Below are 18,029 nucleotides of genomic sequence, written 5' to 3' on the forward strand. Positions count from 1 at the left end.
TCTTCTTCTTCTTCTTCTTCTTCTCCTTCTTCTCCTTCTCCTCCTTCTCCTCCTTCTCCTCCTTCTTCTTCTTCTTCTTCTTCTTCTTCTTCTTCTTCTTCTTCTTCTTCTTCTTCTTCTTCTTCTTCTTCTCTCTCTCTCTCTCTCTCTCTCCCTCTTTCTTTTCTTTTTTCTTTTGGTTTCTTTGAGTCAGGGTTTCTCTGTGTAGCCCTGACCTGGAACTCACTCTGTAGACCAGGCTGGCCTCAAACTCAGAAATCTGCCTGCTTCTTCCTCCCAATTGCTGGGATTAAAGACATGCAGCACCATGCTCGGCATTCTTTCTTTCTTGGTTTATTTGTTTGTTTGTTTGTTTGTTTTGGACAGAACATCAAGCCTTGGTTAACCTAGTATTGCTTAGACCAAATTGGCCTCGCCTCTGGTGTGCTGGGATTAAAAGCACATGTCACTAGGTCCTGCCTTCACGAAGATTTTCTTCCAAGTGAAGGCAAGGTCAACGGATCAGTGGCAGAGCACAGGTACTCCAGTGTGGCCCACCAGGCTCTGGCTGTTCTTACACAGATGCACATATGCCGAGAGGCAGATGCCACGCAGCTGGCATATCCAGTCTTGTGCGCTAATCCTGCGTGCCTGTCGACCTTACTTCCACATCTCTGGATTCAGATCATTAAGTGACTAATCTATAAGGTTGCCATGAGATAATATATTCAGAATTCCTGGTCCCAGAACAAAGTCACATTGTCAATAAATGTTAGTTATTGATATAGTGATTATTCTTTTGAGTGTTCCGACGCCCAGGAGGGAGGGCTGCCGCACGGTAGTATCTTTGCGTTGCCTGAAGTGAGGACACACCACAGGGATTCTAAATGGACTACACCCAGCCAGCCCAGAGTACAGCGGACCAAAGCTTTTGAGACTGTCTCACGCTCCGCCCCTCTAGACTTTTAACAGAAGCACCCGAAGCCGGCGCAGGCGCAGACAGCACAGACTGGTCCCGGCCTCCCGCAGCTGGTTCCGAGGTGCCAGCCCCTCCGTGTTCGCGCATGGAGGGGCACGTGAGCTCCGTGGGCTCGCCCCACAGTTTCCTCAACGTTCCCGTGCTGTTCCGCGGCCCCGTGGAGCCCCTAGTCTTCCTGGCCAACTTTGCCCTGGTTCTGCAGGGACCGCTCACCACACAGTACCTTTGGCACCGGTTCAGCACCGAACTCGGCTACAATGGCACCCGCCACCGGGAGAACTGTGGGAACCAAAGCGCGGATCCCCTCATGAAGGTAGCAGGGACCAGAGCAGCTGTGAATACGGAGCGCGGCACGGGGCGGGGCCTGTGGAAGACGGGGTCCCCGTGGGGACGGGACACACGTGGCGTGGTGGGCGGGTCAGACCAAAGGGGGCCTGCCCTGGCTGGCTGCCTTGTGCTGGTGGTGTATCTAGAGAAAGCCTGGCTTGGAAAGTTATCTAGCGTAGCGACGGAGAGAATGCTTCTCCAGGGCCTGTTTTTACAAGTTGAGGGAACATTCCAAGAGGCTTAGGGCTCTAAAGCAAGGCTATTGCACCCAGGATGGTGATGGTAGCTAACCAAAGTGAGGTCCTGCGCACTGGTGATTGTGTCTTTACAGGAAGTGGAGACCCTGACATCTCACTGGACCCTCTACATGAACGTGGGAGGCTTCCTGGTGGGACTCTTCTGGTCCACCCTGCTGGGAGCCTGGAGTGACCGCGTGGGTCGCCGCCCATTGCTGGTGCTGGCCTCTCTTGGTCTGCTGCTCCAGGCCGTGGTGTCCATCTTTGTGGTGCAGCTGGAACTGCACGTCGGGTTCTTGGTGCTTGGCCGAGCTCTTTGTGCCCTTCTGGGAGACTTCAACGGCCTCCTTGCTGCTAGCTTTGCCTCTGTGGCAGATGTTAGTTCTAACCACAGTCGCACCTTCCGGATGGCTCTGCTGGAAGCATGCATTGGTGTGGCCGGGACCCTGGCAAGCCTTCTCGGGGGTCACTGGCTCCGGGCCCAGGGTTATGCCAACCCCTTCTGGCTGGCTTTGGCCCTGCTGATCGTCATGGCCCTATACGCAGCATTTTGTTTTGGTGAGACAGTGAAGGAGCCAAAGTCCACTAGGCTTTTCACGCTCCGCCATCATCGATCCATTGCCCGGCTGTATGTGGTTCCAGCCCCAGAAAAATCCAGGATGCATCTAGCCCTGTACTCTTTGGCCATATTCGTGGTGATCACTGTGCATTTTGGGGCTCAAGATATCCTGACACTCTATGAGCTGAGTGCACCCCTCTGCTGGGACTCCAAGCTGATTGGCTATGGCTCAGCAGCCCAGCACCTACCCTACCTCACCAGCCTGCTGGGCCTAAGGCTACTGCAGTTCTGCCTGGCTGACACCTGGGTGGCTGAGATTGGCCTGGCCTTCAACATCCTGGGAATGGTGGTCTTTGCGTTTGCTACCATTACACCCCTCATGTTCACAGGTAAAGTGAAAATGGGGCCGTTCACTCATTGCCCCCAAATGTGGTTCAAGCCTGTGGCTTTGGATCCAGAGTTATATTCTCTGCCTGTGTTCTAAGAGGACAGACACGCGAGAAACCACAGAAAAATACCATCTCTGATATACAGAAAATACAGAGCTTGAGTGGCCAAAGTAATTAATGCACATTATAGCTCATAAGCTAATTGCTTCACCCCTTGGCCTCCCAAAGTCCATGCCATTAATGTCTTGATCTTTGGCTCTCGGATAAGAACCTCGAGTTAATGAGAATGCTCTGCCTTCTTTTGGGCTTGTTAAAAAAGCTACAGTGTCTAAAATTCCTGCTGCCTTGGCTTCCCTCCCTCTTCCTTCCCTACTCCTTCCCCTTGTTGCTGCCCAGCTTCTGACTCTCCTGAGAAGAGAGGAAGCTGGCAAGAGAATGAAAAAGTTAACTCCCTAAAAAAGATATGTGTATTCTGCTAGAGTCCGGAACTGCACTGTGTGCAGAGTCAGCTGTTTGTGGTAGCAACTGCGTTAACTCAGCTAACTCGGTAGTGACACCAAAGGGACCGGGGACCATTTGCCCAAGGCCACAGAGCCTCAGAAGTGCTAAGATGAAAGATGCTGCATCACAGAGTCTCAGCAGAATCGCAAACATTTCGAGCCTATAGGTAGCTAGATGCCAGGGCAAAGGCACTCAAATGCTGTACCCTCAACATGCACCCCTCCTTGGCCCATGTAGTCCTTCCCCAAAGTGGCTGAAGCAAGTTGCCACAGGCTGGGTAGCTTAAACAACAGAGAGGTATTCTCTCGGTGTTAGAGGTCAGTATCGGTGTCACTGAAATCAGAATGTCACAGGGCAGTGCTCCCTGCAGGAGCACAAGGAGGGAAGCTGTTTCTCATCTCCTTGAGCCTCTGCTGTGGCAGACTTCCTCTGTTCCTGGTCACATCTTTATCAGCCTGTTAAAAAGGAGAGCTTACATCAAGGTCCTTCCTGGTTAAACCTGTAAAGACTCATTTCCCATGGAAGACAGCTCACAGGTTTAGGGCCTGTCTTTCAGGCTGTGTATTCTACCTCTCCCTCTGTAGAATCACCCTCCAGTAGAGGCCTGTGGTCTTCCACTTACAAACTAGGAGACGGGAGTGTGACCTCAGACAAGGTCTCACACACACAGCAAGCAGTGGTAACCCAACTCCAAAGCACAGGCTCATTTTCTGGGACCTGCCATCTTCCTTCTAGAGCCAAGTAGGCACTAGAGGTATTCTGACAAAGGCGTTGGTGGGGCTTAGACAGAGCAAAGTGGGGTGTAGCTCTCATTCAAAAGATTGGGCAGAAAGCTTCTGCCGTTTCCTCCTGGGTCCGACATCTGTCCCTCCTGGGCTGTATGTAGGAGCTCTGCTGATGTCAGGACACCCCTCCTTGATGGCTGTTTCCTGGCCGATGTTTCTGCAGGGTACGGATTGCTCTTCCTGTCATTGGTCACGACGCCTGTCATCCGGGCCAAGCTTTCCAAGCTGGTGGACAAGTTGGAGCAGGGTGAGTGTCAGGATCAGTTTGTATCTGGTCCCAGTGCCCAGTGTCGCCTGAACAGGCACATGGACAGTTGTGGTCAAGGATGGCCTGCCTTCTGTCCTCACCTGGAGGAGTAAGTAACGAAAGCAGATGCACTTCTGCTGCTCCAAGCTGGCTGGAGACAGATGCTGTGGATTTTTGTCTCTAGACCTCTTCTTTCCCATCTGGAAAATGGGTGTGATGTATAGAATGGGGGAAGACACTTGTCACCAGCCTGGTGACCTGAGTTCCGTATCCACATGGAAGAAGAGAATCAGCTCCTGAAAGTTGTCCTCAGACCACCACACACATGACACACACCCATGAATGAGTGTAATAAGACCTTCTTAAAAGAACTCATCATGGTGGCACATCCTTGTAATCTTAGCACTCAAGAGGCTGAGGCAGGAGGATTGCAAGTTCAAGGGCAATTGGAGCCACGTAGGGAGACCATTACTCAAAACAAAACCAACCAGGCTCCAGAGAGATGGCTCAGCCTTTAATAGCACAAGCTACTCTTCCAGAGGACCTGGGCTCGATTCTTAGCAGCACCCACATGGTGACTCATGACCATCTGTAATTCCATTTTGGGAGGGATCTGATACCCTCTTCTAGCTTCCAAGGGCACCAGGCATGCAAGTGGCATGGAGACATACATGCAGGCAAAACACATACATGCAAGTAATTTTAACAGTTAACAGCCATGTATTTAATAGCTATTCTGCCAGGTGCTTCCCGTGGACGGCCTCATTGAGCTTTTCAACACTGAGAGTAGGAGGCTCAGGTGAGGGAGGAGAGAGTCGGGGAGCCACCCCAGGCCGTCCAGCTGTGAGGTGGAGCGGCCCTCCTTTGACCCTGGGTCTTTCCAGCTCTCAGGTGTATTTGTTCACTCGCAGGTGCTCTGTTCTCTGCTGTGGCCTGTGTGAATAGCTTGGCCATGTTGATGGCCTCTGGCATCTTCAACTCCATCTACCCGGCCACTCTGAACTTCATGAAGGGCTTCCCCTTCCTCCTGGGAGCTGGCCTCCTCTTCATCCCAGCCATTCTGATTGGGTAATGGAGGGCTCTGACCTTACCTGCTCATCATGGAGTCTGATTTTTCTAGAAGTTTCCTGTCTCTCCCACTCCTAACTGGAAAAGGAGGCCTTGTCCTTTAGGGATCCTGCCCCAGGGCTGACCCTACCCCAATGCAGATGGTTGCCTGCTCTTTCAGGAACCATCTCCAGAGAGAGGTAGAGGGACACATGGGGAGGAGTCAAGCCAACCTGACAAGGCTGTGTCCCCGCTCTCTCTCTCTCTCTCAGGTCCCCTCATCCTGCCCCATCCCCATGTGGCAGACAGGACTACAGTGGCAGAACTGTGGTCACAGAAAGCCCAGAGAACTTCCTTGTGGCTGAGCCCCAGGCTAGCTGACCCACTGAAGTCTTTAGAGCTCTTCTCTAGAGCCATCTGTCTATGGACAATGGGGAGGGAGACACCTGGAGCTGCCTGCCCTAGTCAGTCCCATGTCACCTCTCCAGGCTGGGTGGGGGCTCCCCATGTCAACTCTAAACCGTCTCTCTGGTCTCTCACAGGGTACTGGAGAAGGTTAATCCACACCCTGAGTTCCAGCAGTTTCCTCAGAGCCCCTGATCTGCCCGAAGCCATGAGGAGCAGTGGACCCACACTGACTATGTATGCCTAAAGCCCAGCACACCAGCCGCCTCGGAATTCGTCTTTGACCACAGTCTATCCACCCTTGACCTCAGCCTTGGCAGTACTCACTCTGGAAAGGGAGTTCAAGCCAGTTATGGGCAACACCTACTCTCTGACTGAGCCAGTCTCTGCTACATACAGAATCTAATCAGGAGAGGTCCACTTTAGGGCAGGCGCCATTTGTGGCAAGGGTTTCTTCACCCCTTATGCTAGTCATCACTCAGAACCTTCTAGAATGAAGGAGATGGCATTTCGGGGACCAAGCGTGAGACCGACCTCTCCTTCTAGCCCATGGTACTAGGTCCCTGCTGTGTTCAGTGGCTTCCAGGCACTGGAGCTCTGTCTATGGTTGGGAATCTGTCCTTGACCACAGTCTATCCACCCTTGACCTCAGCCTTGGCAATTGTCACAGTAAATTGTTTGAATCAGTCTGAAAAGTTTACTGGGCTTTGGGGTTTTCTGTCTTTATGCTCTCTGCTTGTTTGGCACCAGCGCCTTCTGGGCTGGACTCCCCTAGTTGCCTGTGGGGTTGGTGCTGGGTATGTCTCATTCTCCAGGCTCCAGCTGGTTTCTCCCTAAGCTGCTGAGGAGTGAAGGGCTTGTGAGGCTTCATCGGGCCCATGGAGACACTTGGACCCAAGCTCTGGCTGCCCCTTGCTGATGGTCAGATCATTCATTCCCTGGCTGGCTTCATGGCTACACCAGCCCCAGAGGGATCGCCTTTGGTTGCCATTTGACCCACCCACATAGCTCAGTGTTGAGACACTGAGACCATCATTCCTACTTCTGGGAAGTTGTGTGTGTGTGTGTGTGTGTGGCGTGTTGGAAAGACCTGGGCTCAAAGCTGTAAGGGAGAATCTTATCTAATGGGAAGCCACTGTCTTTGATGAAGCTATCTCTTCCTGCCCAAACTGCAAGCTAGTTTCTCGGCTGGAAATCATGCAGGTGAAAGAGATGCATCCCAGGGAAAACTAAGGCCCACAGAACTGCACCAGGGCCCATCTGCCTTCCACACTCCTGCTTCACTGTCCCCCTGGAAATAGAAAAGTCTAAGCAAGAAGAGGCTTTCCACTAACCCCACTGCCCTGAGGCTGTGAGGGGGGAAAGGCTCCACTCTGGCAGCATGTGACCTTGAGCAAATCTAGAGAAAACTGGATCAGCACTCCCCCACATCTGTCTGCAAGGACCTAACTGGGTGCACTAGGAAGCACAGCTGTTGGATGCTCTGAGATCCCTCCAGCTCCATACATCCCAGGATGAGATGCTCAGTGAAGGATGAACAAACTGGCTGGATCTTTAGCCTCTGAATGTCCCTAAGCAGTTCGTAGCTCCCTAGAGACGGGTGGGTGCTGAAGAGTAGGGATCTCCCTGACTAAGCCCCAATCTGGGGGCAGCAGCTATAGCTCAGCTAGGTAGAATCCCTGAACCCATAGACCATGCGAGTGTGGGCTGCTTGAAGGGCTACTGAAGAGCCTGTCTCAAGATCAGTGTGGTCAGCCATGCTTAGCAGAAGTTGAGGCCCTCTGTCACCACATAGTGTACTGTCTAGCTAGAGGAGGCTTGACACTTTTGCTATCCTGGCTGGAACATAAGGCTGTGCTCTGGTTCCCCAGGAAGATAGTAGGGGACAGATCAACAGAAGGCCAGGCAGTGGAGGTAGTAGTGACTTGTGCCCCAAACAAGAAAAACCGGAAACTTCTTGAGTACTGCCCACAGGGACCACGGGAGAGCATGGGACTGAAGACAGACAGAACATTTCCTTAGGGTGAACTCATACACTGTATTGTCATTGAATTTGTCATCAAGGATACCATTCCATCTGCCTCACCTTAGAATAGGATGTGGGGTTTTTCCTGGTGACAAAACTGCAAATAGTCACAGCCAGAGGCCAGCCATGACCCATGGAAGATGGACGGTAGGAGAAAACTGTCCCCAGGCCTGGAGAGAAAGCCCTTTGGCTCTCTGATAATGTGGGCCAAGGGCAAGTCACCTGGCTAGCCTCAGGAGAGGTGTGACCCCATGGCCTCCAGAAGACGACAGCAGGGTGGTGCCAGCTCTCTGAGCTTGAGCCTGGGTAATGGCAAGAGCCAGCTTTCTTGCCTTTCTTGTCTAGTGGAGGGAGGGACATGGGACAATCCTGCTCAGTTATTTCTGTATGCCCTTAGCTCCACCTTTTAGTCAAGACCCACCCTGCACTGCTCAGTTCTTTGTGGCCAGGGAGAGGCAGCTACCAAGTGTGGGCCACAGCCTCTTGGATGAGTCTCAGGAGAACAGATCTGGACACTGCAGTGCTGGGTACCAGGACTAAGGCAAGATCCTGAGGCTGCCACCAATAACTTGGGGGCCTGATCCCATCACTCAGCCACTCGGCCCTGTAAAACTGGAGAGACAGGACTGGAAAAGGCTGTTGTGATGATTGGGGTGTTTGGAATGGCTGGATTGGTGAGGGCTCTCTTTCATCAGATCTCCTGGGAATCTGAAAAATGCCCAGGCGCCTCCCAGGTGGCCTGCTGTGAATTTTGACAAGATTCCCAATGGATTTGACATGCTTCGGTGGGAGAAACTGCCCCAGGAATTAGCCCTTGCCTGTGAATGGCTTGCTTTTTTCCCCATGGTGCAGGTTCTGCTCAGGCCACTGGTGTTGTTGGGGCTTCCCTGAGCAGGTGGGTGACAAGCCCTGTGTGGGTGAGGAGCTGGGGAAGCCAGATGGAGCAGGCTAGGCAAGAGCCTTAGGCACGCACAGAGGTTTGGGCTAGGGTGAGCTCTTATGGCCTCCTCGCATAAGCAAAGGACCTTTTCTTGCACCAGGAGGGGCAACAAGGCCAGGCAGAGGGCCGGTTCAGCCACACCTGACTCCCAATATGCCAAAGGAGGCTGCCAGAAGTCTAGAAGGGGTACCAGGTAGTTACAGAGCAAAACCATGAGGCAGGAGGAAGCCAGGTGAGCCTGGGTCCAGGCACAATGTGAGTAGATAGCCTTGGGGGATTCTTAGCCCCAGCTTCCTCCTGAGCACAGGTTTGGGGATCCAGGTGTTGTATTGACCCTTATGGGAGACTGGCAACCTCACCTTACTCAAGCTGGCTGCTCTCAGGTCAGGAGATGGGGAAATGTCCTTCCTCTGTCTTGGGTGTCCAGAACTAAGCAGGGACATGGTTCTGCATGGGAGCTGAGACCTGATGGCAGGGCCTGACACAGGAGTGTCCTCTCATCTAACCTGTGCCTGGCATCTCTGGGTTAGAAGTGGGCCACAGGGTGGCAGCTGGGAAAGCCATTGCCTGAGAACAGTCTGGTCTGCCTCAGTCAGGGTGGCATCTAGAGGAGCTATTCCTTTAAAGGCAGGGAACTGAATCAGGAGTCACAGTAGGGCGTGGGAACTGGGGACAGGTTAAGGCAGACCCATTGGCGTAGCTCCCTCCAAACTGGTATCCGAGCCGGCAGAGGAGTCCTGAGAGGGACGGCCCTGCAGGAAGCGGATGATCTTCTCGATGGTGGCCTCCTGGTACTCATGGGACCATCTGTGCACACAGAGGGCAAAATGGGTCAGAGGGTGGGTAGAGGCCTTGTGGGCCTGGGCCATTTGCTTCACCCAGGTGCTGCTGGTGGTCTGGGTCACACACACACACACACACACACACACACACACACACACACACACCACTTACTCTTTAACTTTCCCTTTTTCTTTTTTAAGAGCAGGGGGCTTACTTGATGCCGTTGAAGGTGAGTACAGCCTGCATATCCTCAGGCAGCGCCTGAGGCTCAGGCCACTCAAAGCCATCAATGATGGGCACAATGTTCTTGCCACAGCTTAAAGCAGTCACAATCTCCTGAAGAAAGAAGAAAGAGAAATCTGTTTGTGTTTCATCTTGAATGAGCCCTGCAAAGGCCCATGCCTTGGATGTTCTATCCTCAGTGAGATGGGGAAGTGATGGAGACTTCAGGAAGTGGGAACTAAGTGGATAAAGGAAGTAATGTGGGGGTGGGGTGGGGTGGAGGTGGGAAGAGGCTTTCCCTTTCCTACTCTGTGCCTCTTGCCCACTGTGAGTGTCCTGCTTCACAGCAGGACTCAACAGGGCAACAGGGCCAGTGGCCATGGACCAAAAAGCTCAGAAACCACGGGCCAACGCAAATCTTCCTCCCTATTGATGTTCTTGGGTGTTCTGTCACATGGTGGATATCTGATCAACACAAGACCCCACCCCCACCCCCATCCCACACGGCAGCCCTGGGGTCAGGCGGGTATGAGAGGACCCTTAGCCTGAGACTGAGTCGGGGGCAAGACACTGGTTTGAGGATTTACCCTGACTTCTCTCAGCTTTCACACTATAGAAACCTTTAGTCTCTATCCTAGGACAAGCAGGCCTGAGTGTCTAAAACTACTGGAGTCCCCCTGCGTGTGCTTTTACCATTGCAATAATCCTAGCCAGAGGTTGGGCAGGGAGAGGTGGCCTAGAGAATTTCTCATAGGCGTTGAGCACCAGAAAGGCCAACCACGGGCCGAGGCTTAGGACTCTGGAGGCCCATCTACTTTTTAGGAAGGGCTACAGAATGCGTTCAGTCCCAGTGGCCACAATTTCATCAGTCACGGCATCTAAAGCCTCCACAAGATCCCTCAGCAGCAAGGTCTAAGGAGCTTCCAGGGTGGTACATAGACCAGAGAGGCAGAGCCCAGGGAAGTGATGCCCAGAGAGCATCAAAACTCTACCACTGTGCCTCTCTTTTTTCATCATTTCACAGATAGATTTGCGTGTTTGCTTGTCTGTCTGTCTGTCTAGTGTTAGGGGTGGGGAAAGGAGACAGCCAGAAAAGTGAAGCTGCTCAAACTATTTGGAGCCCAGAAAATCCTAAGTCCAAGATGTTGAACACTGTGATATTTACACTGTTGGGTTTTGTTTTGTTTTGTTTTGTTTGTTTGTTTGTTTTTGAGACAGGGTTTCTAGATCAGGCTAGCCTTGAACTCAGAAATCCACCTGCTTCTGCCTCCCAAGTGCTGGGATTAAAGGCGTACGTCACCACTGCCCGGCAAGTTTTTGGTTTTGCTTTGAATATGGCTGTGAGGAGTTCTTCCCTCTTGGAGAAGGAATGTAACTTGTATCTTATTTTGCAGGAGCCCTCAGTTAAGGGCTCTAAAGAGACATTGGATGTTTTCAAAGAGATTGGACTTTTAAGTTTTGATTTTTATTTTATTTTATTTTATTTATTTATTTATTTTTTTTTTTTTTTGGTTTTTCGAGACAAGGTTTCTCTGTGTAGCCCTGGCTGTCCTGGAGCTCACTNTGTAGACCAGGCTGGCCTCGAACTCAGAAATCCGCCTGNCTCTGCCTCCCGAGTGCTGGGATTAAAGGCGTGCGCCACCACACCCGGCTCCTGGGAAAAGGAATCTTAACTAAGAAAATGTGTCAGTCAGATTGGCTGTAGGCAAGTCTGCCGGGCATTTTCTTGACTAATGATTGATCTGAAAGGCTCAGACCACTGGAGGCAGTGCCACCTTGGGCAGGTGGTCCTGGGTGGTACAGGACTGCAGGCAGAGCAAGCCAGTAAGCAGCATCCTTCCATGGTCTCTGTTCCATCCCTGCATCGGTTTCCCCTGATGTGGACCTGTAAGCAAGTAAGCTTCCCAAATTGCACCTGGGCATAGGACATGGGTCCCAGCACCAGACAGGAAACAATGACAGATGCCACCACCACCCCTGTTAATCCAAGGTCTCTGCTTTAGTTAGGATTTCTGTTGCTGTGAAGAGACACCATGACCATAGCAACTCTTATATTAAAAAGAGCATTTGGTTGGGGCTTGCTTACAGATTTAGAATTTTAGTCCATTATCATTTTGGCGGGAAGCATGGAGGTGTGCAGGCAGACATGGTACTAGAGAAGGAGCTGAGAGTTCTACAAACCAGATCAGTCAGCAGCAGGGCAAATGAGACCTGAAAGCCCGCCCCCACAGTGACACACTTCCTCCAATAATGCCACACCTACTCCAACTAGGCCACACCTCCTAAGAGTGCCACTCCCCATGGGCAAAGCATTCAAACACACAAGTCTATGGGGACAATTCCTATTCAAATCATCACAGCCTCTCCCTGGCCTGGAGGTCACCAGTACACTAGACTGGCCAATGAGCCTCGGGGACCATTGTGTGAAAAATCTGACTTCTCATTTCTGGACTTGACATGTCTCTTAGAATAAAGTTCTATGTCCTTGTTGGTGTGTGGTGGCTCACGCCTTTAATCCCAGCACTCAGGAGGCAGAGGCAGGTGGATTTCTGAGTTTGAGGCCAGACTGGTTTACAAAGTAAGTTCCAGGACAGCCAGGGCTATACAGAGAAACCCTGTCTCGAAAAACCAAAAAAAAAAAAAAGTTCTATGTCCTTAATGTGGCTCACAGACCCTGTACAGTCAGCCAGAGTCCACTCTCAGACTCCACCCCTGCACTGTCCTTTTAGTCAGAGCTTGCAGCCTGTGCAAATTCCCATGGGCTCTGCTGCTCATGAAACAGTTACAAACTTTAACTAATTCAGGGGTAATTGTAATTCAGGGCAGGGGTCATGCCTGCTTTTTATATTTCCTATCATCTCTCACAAAGCCCTGCTCACAGTCAGACCTTTTTTTTTTGGGGGGGGGGTCGAGACAGGGTTTCTCTGTGTAGTTCTGGCTGTCCTGGAACTCACTCTGTAGACCAGGCTGGCCTCGAATTCAGAAATCCGCCTGCCTCTGCCTCCCAAGTGCTGGGATTGGAGGTGTGCGCCACCACACCCGGCTATAGTCAGACCTTCTTAAACACTGACTGGACAGATGAATGAATGAATGCAGCAATACACACAGCAGTCGGGGGCTGCATTATGAAATAAAAAGATCCAGGTTCGCAATGGTTATGAATGCTTAATTTTGATTGTTGGCTTTATTGGGTTAAAAAATACTCAGAGGGCCAGTAAGATGTCTCAGCTGGTAAAGGTGTGCTTGCCACAGAGCTTGTCACCCTGAGTTCAGTCCTTTTCATAGTGGAAAGAAAGAAGTGACTCTACAGAGACACACACAAGGACACACACAGAGACACACAGAGACACAGACGGACACACACACAGATAAACAGATTAACCTAGGCCATCGGGGAGGTACAAACTCTTGGCTATGTCTGAGGATGTTTGCAGTGGGAAGGAGTTGAAGAGGGACAAACTGCCCTGAATGTGGCTGGCACCAGCCCATGGGCTGGGGTCCTAGGCTGAATATAAGGGCAGGGGGAGAAGAAAGCCAGTTAAATGGCAACCTCCCTACTCCTCCTCATCCAGAGATGAGAGCTAGCCCCTTCCTCCTGCTGCTGACAGGAGCTGATCTTGCCTTCTGGCTTTTGCATCCATGATAGATGTAGCTCTGGCCTCATGAGTCACAGTAAACCTTTCCTCCCTCAAGTTTCTTTTTGTTCAGTATTTGGTTACAGCCTTGGAGAAGGTAAGGAATATGCGGGACACAGGCTCTGTGACCCAAGACAAAAATAATGGGCTTTCAAAGTCTGTTTTCTAATGTGTAGAACAGGGTTAATGACAATTGATGACCTTACTGGGTTGTTGTGTGGAATAATGGCTACATTCTACAGCCAGTGATTAGAGTGGGATCTAGCACTTAAAAACTGGGTATATTTAAGGAGCAGTTTAGTGGGGTGTGGTGGCTCAGGACTGTAACTTAGAACAAGAGAAGACTAAGGCGAGGAAGATTGTGATTAGGGGCTAGTCTGGGCTATGCACAGCTATATCTCATCTCAAATAAATAAATAAATAAATAAATAAATAAATAAATAAATAAATAAATAAATTTAAAAATGAAACAATGGGCTCCTTCTTTGTAAAGTGCAGAGGGCAACGCTGCCCCACAGGCTATTCTTCTGGGGACACTACTCACTGGGAATGTTGACATGGTAAGCACTTACTGAATGGATTTTGCCTTCCAAGGGGGTCCTCAGGGATGGGACTTTTTAAAGTGCAGTTCACTTGTGGGTTTGTATATTGATTAGACATTAAACGTGGCTTCCAGGAAGGCAGTATGAAAACCAGAGACAATTAGGCACTGCAAACAACCAAAAAGGATGACGAGTTTTCAGGACAAATTCCAAGGAGCAAGCCATACCTACCACTTGCCTGAATGCTCTTCCTCAGCAGGCCCAGTGCTGGAGCGTGGGAAGAGAATGTATGTAGCATTCACCCAGACTGGCCTCCTGGAGCCTTGTCATCGTACCGATAATGGGAAGAAATGCCGAAGAGCGGGGAGTGCTTCTTCCAAGTCCCTCAAGCATGCAGCCCCAAAGGGCTCCAGATGAAGCCTTCAGAGTCCAAGCCCCTCCCCGGCTGTGTCATCCAAGCTCTGCTGCCTTTGCCAGGCTCCTGAGAGGGTCCTGGCCCTGCCACTTATTGGGGGGAGTTTTGGGTATTTGTTCCACCCAGAGTTACACAGAACCAGAGACAATGCAGTTGGTCACCATCCAGACGTACAGTTCGGTCAATAAAGACATCAAGTCATGGTGTAACTCGGGGATAGGAAGCAGATGCATAGCAGAATCACACATACTCTGTTCACTCATTGGCTCAATTATTCCACTAACTCTTCTAAAGTCCCTTTTGTTCTATGCACAGTGTTAGGCTCCAGGGATATGGCACAAGCACAGCAGGCCTGAACTGGCCGGACACTCATAGACAATTCCCATCACCCCAGAAGGTTGCCTGTCACCTACTCAGCATCTTCAGTCACATTCCTGGAAGACATCTTCCTGGTCCCACGTGCCCTCCAGGAACCAGACTCTAGATTCAGCAACTTTTCCATAGCCTCTAGGGCTCAGCCCTCTTTCCCATGGCCAGTCTGGACGGCACTCCGCGTTTATTCTCACACACACTGCCCTAGCACCTCCCCTTGTATGGTGGCTAAAATTGATTTTCAACTTGACTGGATCTGGTGTTACCTAGGAGACAAGCCTCTGGGCACATCTGTGAGGGACTACCTAGATGACGTTAACCCTATGCCTATGATGAGGGATCATCCTGGTGGGTGTCTTAGTTAGAGTTTTACTGCTGTGAACAGACACCATGACCAAGGCAACCCTTATAAAGACAACATTTCATTGGGGCTGGCTTACAGCTTCACAGGTTCACACCACTATCACCAACGTGGGAGCATGGCAGCATCCAGGCAGGCATGATGCAGACAGAGCTGAGAGTTTCACATCTTCATCTGAAGGCTGCTAGCAGAATACTGGCTTCCAGGCTTTTAAAGCCCACACCCACAGTGACACGCCTACTCCAACAAGGCCACACCTCCAAATAGTGCCACTCCCTGGGCCAAGCATACACAAACCATCGCAGTGGGTTCACTGAGGCAGGAAGATTCATCCTAAAAGTGGGTGACACCATTCCCTAAGCTTCAATCCCAGGCTGCTCAGAAAGGAGGAGGTTAGCCAAGAAGCAGAATTCATGCTCTGCCTCCTGACTGCAGATGGAAAGTGACAACTGCCTCAAGCTCCTACTGCCCTGCCTCCCAGCTATGATGGAGCGTGATACTCACCTGCAGGCTAAAATGCACCCTGTTGTCATTGACTCACTCTGTCAGGATCTTATCACAGCAACAAGCCAAGAAACTATCACATCTAAAATGGACTCTCTGCCTCCTAGAGTGTTGTGTGCAGGCTTTACCTCACCTATAACACACACACACACACACACACACGCACACAGAGAGAGATAAATGTAATTCTTGGGTTCCCCAACCCCCAGTAATGTCACAGAACATGATACAGGTCCCAGGAAAGAGCACGGGCTTTAAAGTCAGATTTCAAACTCCAGCCAGTCTGATCCCCACACAACAAGCATGCTGCCCCTCTGACCTTCAGCCTAAACTCAGGTCATCATGTCTGTGACATCTTTTTTTTTTAAAAACTGTATGTATATGTGTGTGTATGGATATTTGTGGGTACCTTCAGAGGACAGAAGGGGGTGTTGGATCCCCTAGAGAGGAAGTTATAGGAGGCTGTGCACAGCCTGATGTAGGTGCTTGACCTCCAGCCTTCTGTAAGAGCAGCATGTGCTTTTAACCACCAAGCCATCTCTCCAGCCCCTAACTAGCATTCTTAAATTTCTCAAGGTCTGCCTCCTCCATGAAGCCTACCCTGATTATCTCAGCCCTGGCTTAGTGTTTACATTAGTCATTGTGGGCATGATTTTACATTTTAATTAATTAAATTTTTAATTTTAATTTTGATTTATTGAGACAGGGTCTCACTGTAAAGCCCAGGCAGACTTCAAACTCACAGACATCCATCTCTGCCTCCCAAGTGCTGAGATCAAACGTGTGCACCACCACTGGCCTGGCTCAAGTGTTCTTTTTCCATGCATTTTTATCCCTCCCTGACATCACTGTACAACCTTATAAATGGATAAGACAGGTCAGTCATTCCTACTTTGTAGATGAGAAAACCAAGCTGGGATTGATCACAGCCAGATGTGCAGACTACAAGGGACGCGGGAAAGCCTCGAGCTTTCCACCCCAGGCCATGTTTCAGCACAGACCCCGGCCAGCACCTACCTTGTGCACCCAGTCCTTACATTCATGGTCCTGCATGCACTTATCCAGCGCCCCAGCAGACAGCACCAGGACAAAATTGCGAGCCGCCATGACGCTTTGGATAAGCTTGTCCTCAAATTTGCCGGCTTCCAGCTTCTCCACGTCGATGAAGACGCTGAAGCCATGAAGCTGCAGGTGCACCTTCAGGAGGCTGCGGGGTGGGGGGTTGGGGGAGAGGGTCAACACTTTGGCGGCCTGGCCCCAAACCCCAGCGCCAAACCCGCGCGCCCCTTCTCACCTGGCCAACTGGGACCCTGAGTTCCTCCGGTAGCTGATAAAGACATCTGGGGTGTCTCCACTGAGCTTGCCTCCAGTACAGGGCAGCGGGGAATGTAGCATTTCTGGAGCCAAGGAAAGAGACATGGAGGTGAGGGTGACCCTTCCCTACTGCTTAACATGGGGTCCATCATCGTGGAGACTTGGTCCTCGTCTACTCAAACTTCTCAGGCCAGTCTGGGCAAAGTGACCTGATTCGGAAAAGGCTGTCATCTCTCAGCAAGCTCTGGGCAGGAAAGATCTGAGCTTTAGGGACACTGACGCGAATCTCTAGCCGTACCTTCCTTCTGAACTGCAGACTGCCTTAGCCAGTTGCCCACAAACACTCCAAACTGAGCCTACGTTAAGCCCCTCCCCCTGGTCCTTCTTCCTCCGTCCTACTGGAAACCCAGGCTTCTGCCTCAGCTCCTGCCTAACATTTTAGTCGGGAAATGCCGGTACTCCTCAATTTATAGTAGTGTCCTGAGACACCCACAGTGACTATAAACTCCTGCACGGGAAGGTGTATTGACTCCACCTCCTAGATGTCCTAGCTTAGCCTAGCCTACCTTACAGGGCTCCCAGAGCAGCTGCTTTAGTCTGCAGCTAAGCAAAAACATCCAATACAAAGCCTGCTTCACAAAACTCTAGTTTTCTGAACGCTGTGATGAAAGTGAACGTGTAGCTGTGTTTCATATCACCACGAAGGGGAAAAGCTGCAGACTAGGCACAGTGGCATGTTATCCCAGCACTGGGAAGTGGGGGCAGAAAGTTCACAAGTTCAAGGCTAGTCTCAGCTCTAAAGCAAGTCTAAGACCAGACTAAACCACACAAGACCCTGTGTCACACACACACACACACACACACACACACACACACACACATACACATACACAGAGCTAAGTAAATGTAATGAAGTAGGATAACAAACTGCATGGCGAGGGAACTCAGCTCAGTGGGGCATGCTTGCTTCTCACGTGCAATATGACACACATACACAAAAAAAGGCAACAGAGCATGGAGAATGTAAAGTGTGCATGGTGGTCCTGCCTGCAACCCTGGCCCTGAAGAAGGGAGGAGGCTGGAGAAAGGGGATCTCCAGAGCCAATGGTCACCCAGCTTAGCCAGGTAAACTCTGAATTCAGTAAGACCCTGTCTCAAAACAAAAACAAACAAACAAACAAAACAAACAACCAAAAAACAACAACAACAAAAAAAAAACATGTGGTTGTGGTGGCCCACACTGCAATGCAGCACTGGGAGACAGGCAAGGTCTCTGTGAGTTTGAGGCCAGCCTTGATCTATTTAGTGAGTTTCAGGCCAGTGGGGCTGTCTCAAAACAAAGAAACAAGCAAATAAACAAAAACCCAGTACCGCCGGGCGTGGTGGCGCACGCCTTTAATCCCAGCACTCGGGAGGCAGAGGCAGGCGGATTTCTGAGTTCGAGGCCAGCCTGGTCTACAA

General features: G+C 50.9%; 2 protein-coding genes across 2 annotated transcripts in view; one reads left to right on the plus strand and one right to left on the minus strand.

Moving 5' to 3' along the window:
* The first annotated feature begins 948 nt into the window (after positions 1-948).
* Slc46a1 (solute carrier family 46 member 1) lies at positions 949-6,152 on the plus strand. The gene is made up of 5 exons (XM_021176653.2): positions 949-1,271; positions 1,617-2,469; positions 3,919-4,002; positions 4,914-5,070; positions 5,592-6,152. Exons 1-5 carry the CDS (start codon positions 1,044-1,046, stop codon positions 5,647-5,649), a joined length of 1,380 nt encoding a protein of 459 aa, XP_021032312.1. The 5' UTR covers positions 949-1,043; the 3' UTR covers positions 5,650-6,152.
* A 1,320-nt stretch (positions 6,153-7,472) lies between these two features.
* Sarm1 (sterile alpha and TIR motif containing 1) overlaps positions 7,473-18,029 on the minus strand; it is a 23,988-nt gene continuing 13,431 nt past the window's right edge. The window contains exons 6-9 of the mRNA XM_021177112.2: positions 16,549-16,651; positions 16,272-16,461; positions 9,418-9,539; positions 7,473-9,227 (exon numbers count right to left, since the gene is read on the minus strand). Of these exons, the coding sequence (XP_021032771.1) occupies positions 9,098-9,227; positions 9,418-9,539; positions 16,272-16,461; positions 16,549-16,651 (545 nt within the window). The 3' untranslated portion in view covers positions 7,473-9,097. The remainder of the gene's footprint in view (positions 9,228-9,417; positions 9,540-16,271; positions 16,462-16,548; positions 16,652-18,029) is intronic.

The sequence above is a fragment of the Mus caroli genome, chromosome 11 (assembly GCF_900094665.2).
Source record: "Mus caroli chromosome 11, CAROLI_EIJ_v1.1, whole genome shotgun sequence".
In the NCBI taxonomy this organism is placed as follows: Eukaryota; Metazoa; Chordata; class Mammalia; order Rodentia; family Muridae; genus Mus; species Mus caroli.